Below are 16,045 nucleotides of genomic sequence, written 5' to 3' on the forward strand. Positions count from 1 at the left end.
CTCTATTTCTCATTGTTTAATTTTAAAATTTTGCAAGTATCTTTCAGTGAAAGTTTATTCATTTTTACTTAAAAAAAAAAAAAAACAGAGAAATAAATAGAAATTTAATGAACAGATCCAAAAAGGACTACAGATTTAATTTTGATACTTGACGGGATCACTTTAGAAGTTATCAGAAATGTCCTTTTTCAAAAATAATATCAAGAAGAATTAACGGTGGGCTCTCCTTATGCTTATAAATCAGGTCAGTTTGAATCAAGGGTCACAGACCTTATCCAGGGCCACCTGAACCACTGCTTCACTTTCAGTGTCCAGAGCTGACGTTGCCTCATCCAGCAGAAGAATCTTGGGGTTGCGAACCAGGGCCCGAGCAATGGCGATTCTCTGTTTCTGTCCACCACTCAGCTGGGCCCCTCTCTCTCCAACCAGAGTGTCAAATTTCTACAACACAGAAAATAAAGAGGGGGTCTTAGCAAAAGAACAAACTATCTCAGCTTACATTTTAAGATGGGAAGTGATCCCATAAACAACCCACAGGGAATACAATCCAGGTCCTTAAAACTTAGCAATAACCAACCCCAATTTTTACAAATATACCTACTATTAGCTGATGGTGCTAGAGCTTTAAAATCTGACATAATCTTGATTTCCCTTCTTAGGAGTTTTCTATAATTTACAGTAGATTCCTAACTTCTTTTTTTAATTTTTAAAAAAATTTTAGTTATTTATTTGAGAGCAAGAGCCAGAGAGATTACAGAAAGAGAAGCAGGGAGAGAAGCAGACTCCACTGAGCAGAGAGCCTGATACGGGGCCTGATCCTAGAACCCTGAGATTGTGACCTGAGCCAAAGGCAAACACTTAACTGACTGAGCAACCTAGGCGCCCCTAGATTTCTAACTTCTAATACAACAGGCCAGCAATCTATTCTATTTTATTCTTTGAACTTCTAGCATGGCAAAGATCAAGAAAGACTTACATTAGGTAGTTTCATGATAAAATCATAGGCATTGGCTTCCTTAACAGCTTTCTCAATCTCATCCATGGTGACATTTTCGCGGCCATAGCGAATGTTTTCAGCTATCGTGGTGGCAAACAACACAGGCTCCTGACTCACCACACCAGTAATTTCCCGAAGATGCCTTACATTTATGGTCCTAATGTCCTGTCCATCAATACAGACCTGAAATAAAAAGTAAGCATGATTTGCATGCCTTGCAGATTTGTAATGTGAGCTGTGCAAATGGTAACTGCTGACGGCTGCAGCATCTAGTTCAGCAGGAGCCACCTCACCATGCCATCTGTGGGGTCATAGAGCCTCTGCATCAGCTGCACGGTCGTGCTCTTCCCGCAGCCACTGTTCCCAACCAGCGCCACTGTCTGCCCACTCTGAACCTTCAGGTTGAGACCCTTTAAGATCTAACAGAACGAATGAGAAATAAACTTAAGGATAATAGTACACAGATTCCGGGACTATGAATTGACTATGAAGTCAAAACCAGGTTTAAATGTACATTTTTTTTAAATCACTAAAGTCAAGTATCAGACACTTTCAACCAATACATGGTTGAATCACTGATTAATCATGTATCACTGTACCTTAACTTCTTTTCGAGAAGGGTAACTGAAGTGAACATTTTTGAATTCCAAATTTCCCTTAATATTATCTGGTTTATGTCCACTCTTCGAATAGCTGTCAATGCTTGGTTTCTAAACAGAATAAAATTTCAGAAGATCACTAGGGTACAATAGCTATTTTTAGTGATGTTTGTGGAGCATTGGATAAAGTGATAAAGAAATTGACATTTAATTAGAAATCTTTTAGAGGGAAATGGCTAGCCTGGACTTACATTGTCAATTATCTTGAAGATTTCATAAGCTGCTCCTCTTGCGTTTGCAAATGCTTCAATGCTTGGGGATGCCTGTCCAATACTAAAAGCCCCAATTAATACAGAAAAGAAGACCTGAGGGATGTGAAGGAAAACCATCAAGTTACTTTGTGTTTATTACAATTTTTTTCATACATCTTTCTTCTGATATAGCCAATGTTGTTGTTGTTATTATTATTATTATTATTATTATTATTATAAGTTATTATTATTTTTAAGGTGGCTTGTTATGAGTCCTGGTGTTAAAAACACTTTAAAAGTTTAAATCCTTTTTGATTTACAATACATAATGAGTCTTACTTGCTCAGTGAAACAATGGTACAAGTTCCACAGGACCAGAATAGGATAGAATATATATTTATTTAATTATTTATAAATATTTACTTAATTATTTTGGTTCAGATCATCGGCAGGGCATAGGGGAAATAAATATCCAAAGGAGTGTCAGAAGACCAAGGTCCAAATTCTGGGTAAGCACTAACTAGCTGTCTGGCTTCAGGCAATTCTCCTAGAGTCTCCAGGCTTCAATTTCTTCATTTGCAAAACTAGGCAGGATTCTATGGGTTTTCCTTACCTGGCAACCTTAGAGTTGTACCAAATGAAACAGTATATATAAAAATATTTTGTAAATCATAAAGCACACATCTAGGGCATTATTCTTGATCAGGCTGTCTTCTTTCCTCCTACCAGGCTGTGTTTTCTTTGAGGTCTGATAAAAGGGGTTTATTTTTTCATTTTGACCAAATTAAATTGTTTTTCTTTAGGGTTGCAGAGAACTAATATCACCATTCATTCCTTTCTAAATCACATAGCAATTACCCAATAATTCACATAGAAGAAATTTTGCTAAGTGATTCTACATTCATTTTCTCAGTTAGGATCTACAACTATACTAAAAGTTAAGGCAAATTATTCTTGCCATTTCTATTGGCAAAAGAGGTAGCAGAAACTTGAAAAGTCTAGGTGGCCACCCCAAATCATACAGTTAGTAAGTGGCACAGATGGAATTTAAACCAAGTCAGCCTGATTTCCAATCCCATGCTCTTACTCATATTCTGCATGCTTTCCAGCTTGTGAGACAGTTCTGGGACCAGTGATACAAGATTTTAGACTACTTATCTGTATCACAATTAAGTAGAACACATTTCTTATACAACCTAGGTTCACTAACACCATTACTCTCATAATAAAAGCTTTTTTGGTAAAAGCCATTTTTACTAAATAGCCTTGCACATTTTGGATGAGCACAACTGTTATATCTACATTACAAATCTTGCTCCTAGGAGAAAAAATGAGTGGGGAATATCAGGGAGGGAGACAGAACATGAGAGACTCCTAACTCTGGGAAACGAACTAGGGGTGGGGGAAGGGGAGGTGGGCGGGGGGTGGGGGTGACTGGGTGACAGGCACTGAGGGGGGCACTTGAGGGGATGAGCATTGGGTGTTATTCTATATGTTGGCAAATTGAACACCAATAAAAAATAAATTTATAAAAAAAAACAAATCTTATTCCTGAGAAAGGGAACTGTTGTAAGGGACTTAAAATATGGTCTGTCACCAACAATATTACTTGTGCTTGGACTGTGAAAAAAGAATTCAAGGACTCTTCTAACAGTATGCACTTTATTAGATCAAGATATAGGTTGAACTATTTCACCATTTTTAAATAAATGAGAACAGTATCAAATGGCAAGCTTTCTGTGCTTGTACAAAGTTCTAAAAGGCAGAGAACCTCCAAATAGAATTTCTTTAAGGAAGAGTAACAATTAATACTCCCATAACTTTGCAAGGTAGACTAGCTATCATTCAAAAAAATTTGAAAAGTAGTTAAATACTGTATTTTGCCATTTGTTGTTGTGAATAGTAAATCAGAAAATAAAAATGAAATGCTTAGCACTGGGCCAACCACAAAGAAATAATCTCAACAAATAAGATTTCATGCTATAGAGATTTGTAATGTCAATATTATTTAGGCTGCAAGACAAACTGTGCAAGAGATTTGTAAAAAAGACACCACTGGTTGCTCAATACCTCTAATTTCCTTTCCACTTTTTAATCTAGTAACACATGGCTCTTCATATTATTCAATAGTTCTTCAATACCTATTCTCCATCATCACTCAAGCCAACACCACTCAACTCCATTGGAATTTTCACGAGAGATTCATTTCTTAAAATAACATCACTTACAGTGAGTACTTGTCCAATAGAATATTCACTGGAGAGGACCAAGGAGGTCCCATACCAGAAAGCCAGAGCATATGATGCATAGATCAATAAGAAAGCGGCACCAATAGAAATGTTGGCCGTGATAGCTTTCTTTATCCCAATTCTTTTAGCTTCTTCTAAATTTTTGTTGTACCTATGAGAAATAAAAAAACTATCACATATATTCATAAATCATATGAAATGAACCAACATAGCCTGATGGTTATTAAAGACTTAGAATGTGCCCAGCCCTGTTCAGTGTTTTACATGTATTTTCTCCTTTTGTCCATACATTGACCCTATGGTGTTAGTACTATTTTAACCCCTTGTTGTAGAAGAGCAAACTGAGGCTTACTTATCCACAGAGATTAAAAATTTGGGGGAAAGTATTCTAAAGCTTCTTCTCTGGTCTTAACAATAGTTTAGTAAGTAAAATAATGTTTAGTAAACTTCAAGAATTTGCATTGTTTCATAGGCAAAACAAAACAGAGGCTCTAAAAACATTTGTGTTTTCCCTTTAAAATATTCATGCCTTTTAAATTTAATAATAAAAAGCAGATATAATGCTAGATAGTGCACAAGTAAATCTTTTAAATCTCTTAATGTTTAAGGAAATGTTAAGGAAGATTCTTTTTTCTTTTTTAAAAATATGGGCCCCATTAGCTTATCTCATGTCTCTTTTCTTAAGAAGAATCTTTGTAAATATAGAATGATGGTAAAATTATTAGGGAAATAAGACTGATTATAATTGAGTCTTAAATTTTTGTCCTTTTAATCATATTTCCCTAGGAACTTAGAACATTGCCTTATAGAAAGAAAACATTCATAACTGTTAGAAGAACTTGCTTCCATATAAAATTCATACTTTAAGGTTCTTTGATCCATAAAAGCATGACATAGTATTATGTTAATTTTCTTTGGAGGATTCACTCCCTTAGTTGGAATGTACAGACAAATTCAAGTCCCGCTCAGGTAAAAGCATGCATTCTTTCTTGCCGTCGTGACTTTAACTGGCTACTTTACTAGTTAAAAGAATGCCAAATGAAACTTCCATATCCACTAAAAACCAAATTTAAACAGAACTTTATGATGATAAAATAGTAACATACCATTATAGTTTCTCTCTGCAAAAATGTGTATCCCTAACTGCCAGTAATAATCTTTGAGCAAAAAAATTATTTTTGAGTAACATGTTTCAACGGTTGATCTATCTGTCTCCCACTTTTTGAGTTGACCTGAGGCAAAACGTATTACTAGGCGTCAACAATACATGATTACAAAGAAGGAACGTTAATACACATGACTCACACCTTTTTTGTTACTTCCTTTATACCAGTCCTTGCTTACCGAGACTAATGCAGAACTCATTTCACTGATATGTTGTTGTACCATGCAGCCAGAGGAAACATTTTCATAGGAAGAAGCAACAACAAGGAAGAAAATCAGATACCAGAAAAGATAAATGGAAAAAAAAAAAAAGAGGGTAAGGAGGAAGGAGATATCAACAATGCTACAATTACATAGGCTTTTGATTAGGGTTTTGCTAAAAATACCACACTACCAAACCCAATATGAAAACCATCTACTCATTAAAAGCTTTAGTATAAGAATGGTCATTTAAGTCACCATTCTTAAAATGGATTAAGGATACATAACAAAAACCCTGATGTTTAGAAAACAATTCTTTTTTTTTTTTTTAAGATTTTATTTATTTATTCATGAGAGACACAGAGAGAGAGGCAGAGACACAGGCAGAGGGAGAAGCAGGCTCCATGCAGGGGGCCCAATGCAGTACTCGATCCCAGGTCTCCAGGATCACGCCCTGGGCTGAAGGCGGCACTAAACCGCTGGCCACCCGGGCTGCCCCTGGAAAACAATTCTTAAATATTATGAAAATATTTATCAGTGATGTAAACAGCCATTTACAATAGCAAGAAACACTTTTAGCTAAGCAGAGAAATCAATACTAAGAAGTAAGACACACAGGTGAGAAAAATATCATTTTAAAATTAAGGAGAATAAAACTATTCCTACACTACGGAATTGAATTCATTGTAAATTCTGGTTAAATTTCCATTCTAAGAGAGCCAGCTTCCGCTTGCACCTATTAATTGGAATAGAAAGTCAGACTAAAACCATTACTTGTCCATGCACAGCAGAGAAAGGAAGGGAAAGAACTACAAAGAAAACTGAAGGATTACATTTGGCCCAAGAATAATTTTAGCAAACATACTTCCAAATGATATCTGATATCTGGGTACTTGTCTCCCCTCTCCTGCCCACAGTCTACATCAGGCCACCACAGGTCTTTCCTCTCAGGCTACAACAGCCTTGCTACCAGCCTCCCTGCCTCCAATCTTTAACTGCTCCCCTCCACTCACCAAACCAATTACAGACAGAGAAATGATCTTAAAATATAATGGGGATATTTGTTCCTTTGTTTAAGACCCTCAACTGCTTGCCTGTGCCCTTAGAGTAAAATCTTAACTCCTCTACAGCCCACACTGCCTTCAACAGCCTCTCTTCTCCATCTCCCATCACTCAACAGAGCTCTAGGCACACAGACCTGATGGCATGTTCTAGAACATACCTACGTTTGCCACCTCAGGAAATCTGGAAGACTCTTCTGTCCCTACCCTAATCCCACCAGGACAGGCTTTTCCTCACCCTTCAAGTCTCAGCCTAGATGAAATCTCCTCAAAGACGCCTTCCCTGGCTGCCAAGGCTTACCATGACTGCCATATTTAAAGTAAAATTTCCCTTCTCACCCTTATCAGCACACCACTTGATTGTTTCATAGTATGTTTTAAAAGTTGATTATTTCATTCATTTCTTCAGTGATTTCTTTCTTATCTTCCTTTCTACTCTCTTCCTTTCCCCTTTTCTCCACCTTACTCTTTGGACTAAGGATCCTAAGAAGAAAAAGTTCCTCTATTTCCAATTTTCTATTGAAAATGTAGAGTGCAGCACATACATGTGGTAGACACTGGCTAATCTGTTGAATTGATGAACTTTCAAGAAATGCCCAACCTGGAAAGAAAATCAGGCCATAAAAAAAATAAAAAAAAATAAAAAATAAAAAATAAAAAATAAAAAAAAAAAAAAAAAAGAAAATCAGGCCAGCATGTTGTGGTCCTGAATATCCTCTTGCTCTAGTTTCCTATATACCTCTGGTATACACTCTATATTAAGAAAATTAATTCTTACTCTTAGTTTTGAATTTTTGTCATGAATTATACATAATTAATCCATTTTCCTCATCCACCAATACAAAACATTTCTTCCTTTCAATCTGTTAATATGGTTAATTATATTAATAGATTTCCTAATGTTAGAATCATCTTTGTATTCATGAGATAAAGCTAGTAAGTTCCAGTTTTTTTTTTTAATCTGATGATATTTTTCACATGGATTTGTTTAGCTAATAACTTACGTAGACTTCTGCATCTAGGTTTTAGGTGAAACTGCTTTATAATTTTCCTTTCTCATATATCTGCCTAATTGTGGCATCAAAGTTACACTGGCCTTATATGGTGAATTCTCGACTTTCTATATATATTTTTTTCACTCTCTGAAACAATCTCTATAAGGTAGGGTTATCTTTCTCTTGAAGTTTTGTTAGAACTTGTCTGTAAAATTATCTGGACTCTGGGTTTTACTGTGTATATAAAGGCAGAAGGTGGCAGTTTTTAACTTTGGATTCAATCCCTTTAATGATTGTAGGTCCACTCAAGTTTTCTTCCTCCTAAGTAAGAGTTTTAGCCTATATATTTTTTAAAGATTTATTCATGAGAGACACAGAGAGAGAGGCAGAGACATAGGCAGAAGACAAGCAGGTTCCCTGTAAGGAGCCTGAGTGAGACTTGATCCCAGGACCCCAGGATCACTACCTGAGCCAAAGGCAGACACTCAATCACTAAGTCACCCATAAACCACTGGTTTATATTTTTCTAGGGTATTGTCTAGTTCATCAGTTTACCAAAAACTTATTGGTATAAAGCTGTACTTTTTTAAAATGAAGTTTTTTTTTTGATCTGTAGCAATTTTTCCTTATTATTTTTTAAATTCCTGATTAAATTTGCAAAAAATACTTGATTATTTATTAGTCTTTTCAAAGAATTAATTTATGCATTTGTCAGGCCTCTGCTTTCTTACATTTATTTTCTATTCAGTTAATTTTTGCTATTTATTACTCCCTCCTTATACTTCCTTTATTGTTCTTTTTTAAATTTCTTAATTTGGATGCTTATTTAATTAATTTTCAGCAATTTTTCATTTCTTCTACTGGACACCCTAGTGGTTTCACTGGACATGAAATCCTCAGTCTTGGGGAGAGAGCCCTCTCTCGTTCACAGAATTTTATAAATTCAAGCCCTAAGTGCATCTGAGGGTGATACCTGAGATTTTTTATTTCTGTAAGGAGATGCTTTCCAGCTCAGAAACTAGGCAGAAGCATAAAAGCTTTATTTGTCTCCCTATGTTGGTGGACGTATTCTTTCTCTGGTCCACCCTTCTACTGAGAAAAACTAGAAAAGAATCAAAACTTCATTCTCTGTTTGCTCAAAATTAACTATTTAAAAAAAGCTTCTGAATCATCTAAATAGTAAACCCTATGACTCTAGGGTCATAGTAACCCCTATGACTCTTTATATCCCAAATACTGTTAACCTAACTGGTAAATTAGATATTTTGTTACTTATAGTTGTCTACATTCTTCCCCTTCCCATCCCTCTGAAAGAATTTAATTGCCAAAGAGGAAGGACTGTATTTGATTGGATGCTTGCCAGATCACTAAGTAAGACTTCTCATTTTGCTTATTTGGTAAGCAAAAACCTTACCAAAATTAAGAGAGAACATAGGTGTTACTCTCCTTTGAACTTAGCCATCATAAATTTTTCTCAGAGGACATCTTTGTGGCTATGAAATATATCAGATGAACAAAAGTATACCCAAAACACACAGGCACAGTATAAAAATTATGTACAAGTATTATAATTATGCCGTGAACACCCATCTCACCACAACTGAGGTCAAGACGTAGAATACTGCCAAAACCACAGAAGCCCTCTGCTATGTGTCTCACTCTTATAACTCATGCCTCATTTCTCCCAGGGGTAACTATCATGCTGACTTATAAAAATTCCCTGTTTTCCTTATGGCTCTACCAACAATGTATAATGTTCCAAACAATATAATTTAGTATTTCCTAACTTCCAAGTATACATATAGTCATAACATTAAAATACTATAATATCAGATTATAACATATATTCAATAAAGTCTGCCACTGTTTAGCAATCAATGGATCTGATAAATACTATACATTGCAATAAATTTACCATCTATACTCTCAGAAATCTAATAAAATGGGACAGTTGCAAGAAAATACTAAACAACACATAATAAAGATTCTGAACTTTTGTACAAATGTGCTTTTTAGTCATATTTTTATCTTCCAAATCATGGAGCCTAGCCCAACAGATGAGGAGCCTGGGCAAGAGGGGACACTAACTACAGTTTAAAAAGTATCCCTAGATCTTATACAAAATACTCATTTAGTCTTAGAGAACCAAGAATTAACTTGATGGGGAAAAATTATTGTCAGATATAAAATATGTTTCAGCCTTAAGAAATATTTTATCGCCCTACCCACCTAGGACATTCTAGAACATATTTTAAATTAACAGATATAAGAAGACTATAACTAAAATTACAACTCTTCCAGAATATTAGCTATGCTGTAGAATATCTAGAAAGCTATTTAAAAGTACACCCCCACACACATACCTTTATATTCAACTCTATAAACTTGAAGGGCATCTAAGATGACATAGAATTTAAAATTACTAGCAACTTAAAACAAAAGACTCAAACCTTTCAAGTTCTTTCTTTTGTCCTCCAAAGGCAATCACAGTTCTGATTGCTGCTAAGACTTCTTCAGCTACTGCTCCAGCTTTTGCATAGGCCAAGAGTTCTTTATCAGTAAATGAAGATAGTATCTGTTTAAAAATTCAATTTCAGATCATTTAATATTCTTTAATGAAGGCAAAGCTGTATCAATGGCCCTCCCCACTCTGCACACAGGACTCTGATGATCTTGTAAAATTTATTTTCCCTTCCAAGGCTGTGTGTGGTGTTCATTTAAAACCAATTTGATGTAAGAGTGGGTAGCAGGTAGAGGTTGGTCCAGTTTGTAATTTCTGTTGAGTTCACCACAACTTAGAGAAAGCACTACAAATTCATTTGGCAAAACCATATAGGTGTTGGTAGGCCAACAAAAGTTGAGCCAAACTCAGAACAAATCAGATGGTAAATATTAAGAAGTTTTAGAAATTTTACCCTAGAGGGTGGATATTATTTTTATATTACAAATAATAACTACCATTTATGGAGCATCTACTATATCAGACAAGTACATACTATCCTTCTGAAGTATAGGTATTATCTTATTTAGCACAGGAAGAAACTGAAGTTCTGAGAACTCTGTTAATTTGTTACTGAGAGTAACAGTGTGTAAATGATATTCTTGGTGGTGATAATGCATTTCTCTATTAGTCAGGTGAAATACTTGGCAAAAGTTTGTGTGTTAATTGATTTTTCTGTTTACCAGAACAAGTCAGGTGGCAAATTCTTCATGTATTTATTGAAAAACTGTTTAATATGTACGGATGTCTGTCCTAGATAAGTTAGAAACAGTTCATCTTTTAATAATGATGCATTGCTTCAGATACTATTTGTTTAATAAATGGAGCCGTAGGCTTATTGCTGGAGACCTAGGTTTTTTGTTTTTTTGTTTTGTTTTGTTTTGTTTTTTTTGGAGACCTAGGTTTTAATCCTCACTCTTGGATTAAGTTTTGGTATGATTTCCAACAAATTTCGTAAGTTCTCTGGTTATCAGCCCAGTTAAAAAAGAAATGTGGCCCAAGCTGGGAAGCTTCTTTGTCCCTGTGAGCCTGAGGCTCTTCTCTCTAACAGAGACAAGAAGGAAGAACAGAAGGGACCCAGTCATGGCAAGCTCCAAATAAGCATCTTCAGACCAGTGTGCTGGCACCTGTCACCTTCCACCCAGAGACACCGAGGCAGCTAGAGGGCATAGAATCTACTTGCACTCTCCCAGGTGACAGATACATGAAAAGTACTAGCAGCTCCATATAAACCATGCTGACTGACCAAAATAATGTGCAAAGGGTCTGAATATGACACTGCCACTGGAACCCCAGCTCACAAAAGAAGGCCAGGAATTGCAGGCTAAGCCCACACATGGTAATGACTTGCTAAAACTAAAGACTTTAAATAGGACCCATCCTCCTCACATAAAGGACAAAATGTCCAGGATACAATAAAAGTCACTTGAAAAAAAAAAGTCACTTGAAACCAAGAAACCAAGAAAATCACAACTTGAATGAGAAAAACAACAACAACAATGAACTGACACTAAGACAAATCAAATGTTAGAATTACTTAACATGGATTTTTAAACAGCCACCATAAAACGCTTCACTAATCAATTACAAATTCTCTTGAAATAAAAGAAAAAAAATAGGTACTATACTATTAACATTGAAGTGGAAGTTATAAAAACAGGACGAAATGAAATGAGAAAACTGAAGAATCCAACAGCAAAATTAGAGGTCATGGAGGAAGGTCTCAGTCTCACTGAGTGGCGGTGACAGAACAGAATAGGTGTCCCTAGGATAGAACAATGGAATTCACTTGCTCTGAAACAGAGAGCAAATGAAAAGCTTCAGGGACCTGCGGAACAATGGGAGAAATTCCAACATTTGTCACCATTGAAATCTCAAAGGAAGAGGAGAAAGAGAGTAGGGTGGAAGGAGTAAAGGCCATATAAAGGCCATATATGAAAGACCCACAGCTAACATCATCCTCAAAGGGTAAAACAAGAGATTTTCTCCTAAGGTCAGGAACATGAAAGGGATACCTACTCTTGCCATGATTGTTCAACATAGTACTGGAAGTCCTAGCCTCAGCAATTACACAACAACAACAACAAAATAAAAGGCATCCAAATCAGCAAGGAAGAAGTAAAAGTTTCAATATTTGTAGATGACATGAACTCTGTGTAGAAAACTCAAAAGATTCCACCAAAAAATTTGAAGAACTGATACACAAATTCAGCAAAGTTGTAGGATATAAAGTCAACATACAGAAATCTGTTCCATTTCTATATACCAACAGTGAAGCAGTAGAAAGGGAATCAAGGAATCTATCCTGTTTACAATTACACCAAAAACTGTAAGATATATAGGAATAAACCTAGCCAAAGAGGTAAAACACTTGTATACTGAAAGCGATAGTACACTTATGAAAGAAATTGAAGACACAAAGAAATGGGAAAAAATTCTATGCTCATGGGTTGGAAGAATAAATATTGTTAAAATGTCTATACTACCCTAGATAGTCTACATACTTAATGTAATCCCTGTGAAAATACCACTAGCATTTTTCATAGAACTAGAACAAACAATCCTAAAATTTGTATGGAACCACAAAAGACCCTGAATAGCCAAAGCAATGTTGGAAAAAGCAAAGTGGGAAGCATCAAATTCTAGACTTTAATCTATATTCCAGAGCAGTAGTCATCAAGACAGTATGGTATTGGCACAAAAACAGACATATAGATCAATGAATGGAACAGAACAGGAAACCCAGAAACAGACCCACAACTACATGGTCAAGTAATCTTTGACAAAGCAGGAAAGAATATTCAATGGAAAAATAGTCTCCTCAACAAATGGTGTTGGGAAAATTGAACAGCCATATAAAGAAGAATGATACAGGACCACTCTCTTAAACCATACATAAAAATAAACTCAAAATGGAAGAAAGATCTAAATGTAAGATAGAAAACCATCAAAATCCTAGAGGACAAAACAGGCAGCAACCTCTTTGACCTCAGCCACAGTGACTTCGTACTAGACATGTCTCCAGAGGCGAAAGAAACAAAAGCAAAAGTGAATTATTGGGACTTCATCAAGATAAAACTTCTGCAGAGTAAAGGAAAAAAATCAACAAAACTGAAAAGCAACCAAAGGAATGGGAGAAAACATTTACAAATTATCTATCAGAAAATGGGCTAGTATCCAGAAGCTATAAAGAACTCATCAAAATCAACACCCCAAAAATACACAATCCAGTTAAGAATGAGAAGATACGAACAGACATCTCTCCAAAGAAGACCTTCACATGGCCAACAGACACACAAAAAAATACTCAGCATCATTTATTATCAGGGAAATACAAATCAAAACCTCAGTGGGATACCACCTCCCACAAGTCAGAATGGCTAAAATTAACAACTCAGGAAACAATAGATGTTGGCAAGGATATGAAGAAAGGGGAAACTTTTGTACTATTGGTAGGAAAGCAAACTGGTGTAGCCACTCTGGAAAATGGTTTGGACGTTCCTCAAAAGGTTAAAAATAGAACTACCCTATGATCTACCAACTGCATTACTAGGTATGTATCCAAAGAATACAAAAATTCTGATTTGAAGGGGCACATGCACCCCAATATTTATAGCAGCATTATCAACAATAGCCAAATTATAAAGAACACAAATGTCCATCTACTAATCTACTAATGAATGGATAAAGAAGAACTGGTGTATGTGTACACACACACACACACACACACACACACGATGGAATATTACTTGGCCATCAAAAAGAATGAAACCTTGTCATTTGCAATGATGTAGATAGAACTAGAGGGTATTATGCTAAGAAAAATGAGTCAGTCAGAGACAAATCTCATATGATTTCACTCATTTGTGGAATTTAAGAAACAAAATAAACAAACATAGGGGAAGGGAAAGAAAAATAAGATAAAAATGGAGGCAAACCATAAGAGACTTAACTGTAGAGAACAAACTATGGATTGCTGGAGGGGAGGTGGGTAGGGCTGGGCTAAATGGGTGATGGACATTAAGGAGGACACGTATTGGGATAAGCATGGGGTGTTATATGTAAGTGATGAATCGCTAAACTGTACTCCTAAAACCAATAGTACATTATGTGTTAACCAATTTGAATTTAAATTTGTTTTAATTTTAAATTAAAATAAATAAATAAATAAATAAATAAATAATAAAATAAAACCAAGTATCAAGTATAGATCTGGGTCCTCATATGATAAAAACAGCCTTCCACCATGGAGGATGAGGTGGGGACAGTTTAAAACCTAGAATTAGGGCAGCCCAGGTGGCTCAGTGGTTTGGCGCCACCTTCAGCCCAGGGCATGATCCTGGAGACCTGGGATCAAGTCCCACGTCGGGTTCCCTGCATGGAGCCTGCTTCTCCCTCTGCTTGTGTCTCTGCCTCTCTCCCTCTCTCTCATGAATAAATAAATAAAATCTTAAAAAAATTTAAGTAAAATAAAACCTAGAATTATATGCTTTACCCACCTTTGCCCAGATGGCGGCTGAAAGTCCAAGAACAGGGCTGATGGCCAAAATCACAAGGGTTAGCTTCCAACCACGTGTAAACCCCACTATAAAACCGGTGAAAAATGTTGCTATTGATTGAAAGAACATTCCAATTTTGTCGCCAATTCCTTCATTGATTTTGGAGACATCGCTAAAAGTGTTAGAGATAAACAATCAGAACTGTGAACATAGAACTTTTCTCCTGAATCCAGTTAGTTATTTCATTTTGTTTTGAGGATGGGGCAATTTGTTTACACCTAGGATTTTCCTTGGGAATTTCCTTAGAAAGTACTGTGTTGTTGCTCTATCACACCACTCTCCAAGGACTTTCTGAGTCTGGCAGGTATCCCTCACTCATTGCATGCCATGCAAGTCTCCTCATGCCCTGCTGGGGCAGTGAGAATCAAAGGATGTAGAAGACATGGCTGCTGCTCAGAAGGAATGTAGTCTCATAGTCACTTCTGAGTCCTCTGCTGGTATCTCTGAGCAGATCTGATAACATCCTTTTTCACTTAAGTAAGAGTAAGAAACGTGTCTGAGTTCAATATGAAACCAGGTACTGGGGCACCTAGGTAGCACAGTGATTGAGCAACTGCCTTTGGCTCAGGGCATGATCCTGGGGTCCTGGGATCAAGTCCTGCATCAGGCTCCCTGTGGGGAGCCTACCTCTCCCTCTGCCTATGTCTCCTCCTCTCTCTGTCTCTCATGAATAAATAAATAAATACAATCTTTTTAAAATAAATAATTAATTAATTGATTTTTAAAAAAACAGATACTTACTCTGTGAGCCGGGTGTTAAGCTCCCCAACGTCATGCACGTCAAACCAGCCAATCTCCTGTCGCATGATAGCATGAAAAAATTGTTTTCTAATTTTGAGTATCTGTCTTCCTGCTGCCAGGCACCAGAATGAAACCTGGATGTAAGCAGCCACCAGCACGCCAGCACCGATCCCACTGTAATAATAGGCATACCTGCAAAGCAACAAGAACACTACACAGACAAGGCTTTCTCATCACTGCAGCCTTCCCCAACCAATGACTCATACTTTTGCTTTCAGTCACCTGCATACCTTGCCATCCTTAACAAATTAGAAGAGGTGGTAACAAGCAGAACTGGTGGTCAGCATCCAACTACGTCTATGCCAACACAGTGAGATGGTGAGGAGTGTGGTTTCTGCTTTGGCTCAAATCTCAGCTCTTCATTTAACTGCTGTATAATCCTGAGCAAGTTGCTTAACCTTTCCAAAGCTCAGTTTTCTAAATTCTTATCTGTAGTGAAATGCAGATAAGAATAGTAACGTGGCAGTGCACAACATGCACTTATGGCCAGGGCCATAAGCTCCAGAGTATATGCCAGTTACTGTGAAAGACTTGTGTGGTGCCCTGAAGCATCACAGCATCAAGTTAAGACCTACCACTGTCTTCCTGTCTACTTATATTGCCTCGTGATCAGTTAATGAGCACTTTGAGGTGCTTTCTGCATATTGGAGAATAGAAAGAAGTAACAA

General features: G+C 36.5%; 1 protein-coding gene across 1 annotated transcript in view; it reads right to left on the bottom strand.

Moving 5' to 3' along the window:
- ABCB1 (ATP binding cassette subfamily B member 1) overlaps window positions 1-16,045 on the bottom strand; it is a 97,409-nt gene that overhangs the window by 51,413 nt on the left and 29,951 nt on the right. The window contains exons 5-13 of the mRNA NM_001003215.2: window positions 15,318-15,509; window positions 14,517-14,688; window positions 9,968-10,092; window positions 4,076-4,247; window positions 1,848-1,961; window positions 1,597-1,707; window positions 1,291-1,416; window positions 977-1,180; window positions 271-441 (exon numbers count right to left, since the gene is read on the bottom strand). Coding sequence (NP_001003215.2) covers window positions 271-441; window positions 977-1,180; window positions 1,291-1,416; window positions 1,597-1,707; window positions 1,848-1,961; window positions 4,076-4,247; window positions 9,968-10,092; window positions 14,517-14,688; window positions 15,318-15,509 — 1,387 coding nt within the window. The remainder of the gene's footprint in view (window positions 1-270; window positions 442-976; window positions 1,181-1,290; window positions 1,417-1,596; window positions 1,708-1,847; window positions 1,962-4,075; window positions 4,248-9,967; window positions 10,093-14,516; window positions 14,689-15,317; window positions 15,510-16,045) is intronic.

Source organism: Canis lupus, chromosome 14, assembly GCF_011100685.1.
Source record: "Canis lupus familiaris isolate Mischka breed German Shepherd chromosome 14, alternate assembly UU_Cfam_GSD_1.0, whole genome shotgun sequence".
In the NCBI taxonomy this organism is placed as follows: Eukaryota; Metazoa; Chordata; class Mammalia; order Carnivora; family Canidae; genus Canis; species Canis lupus.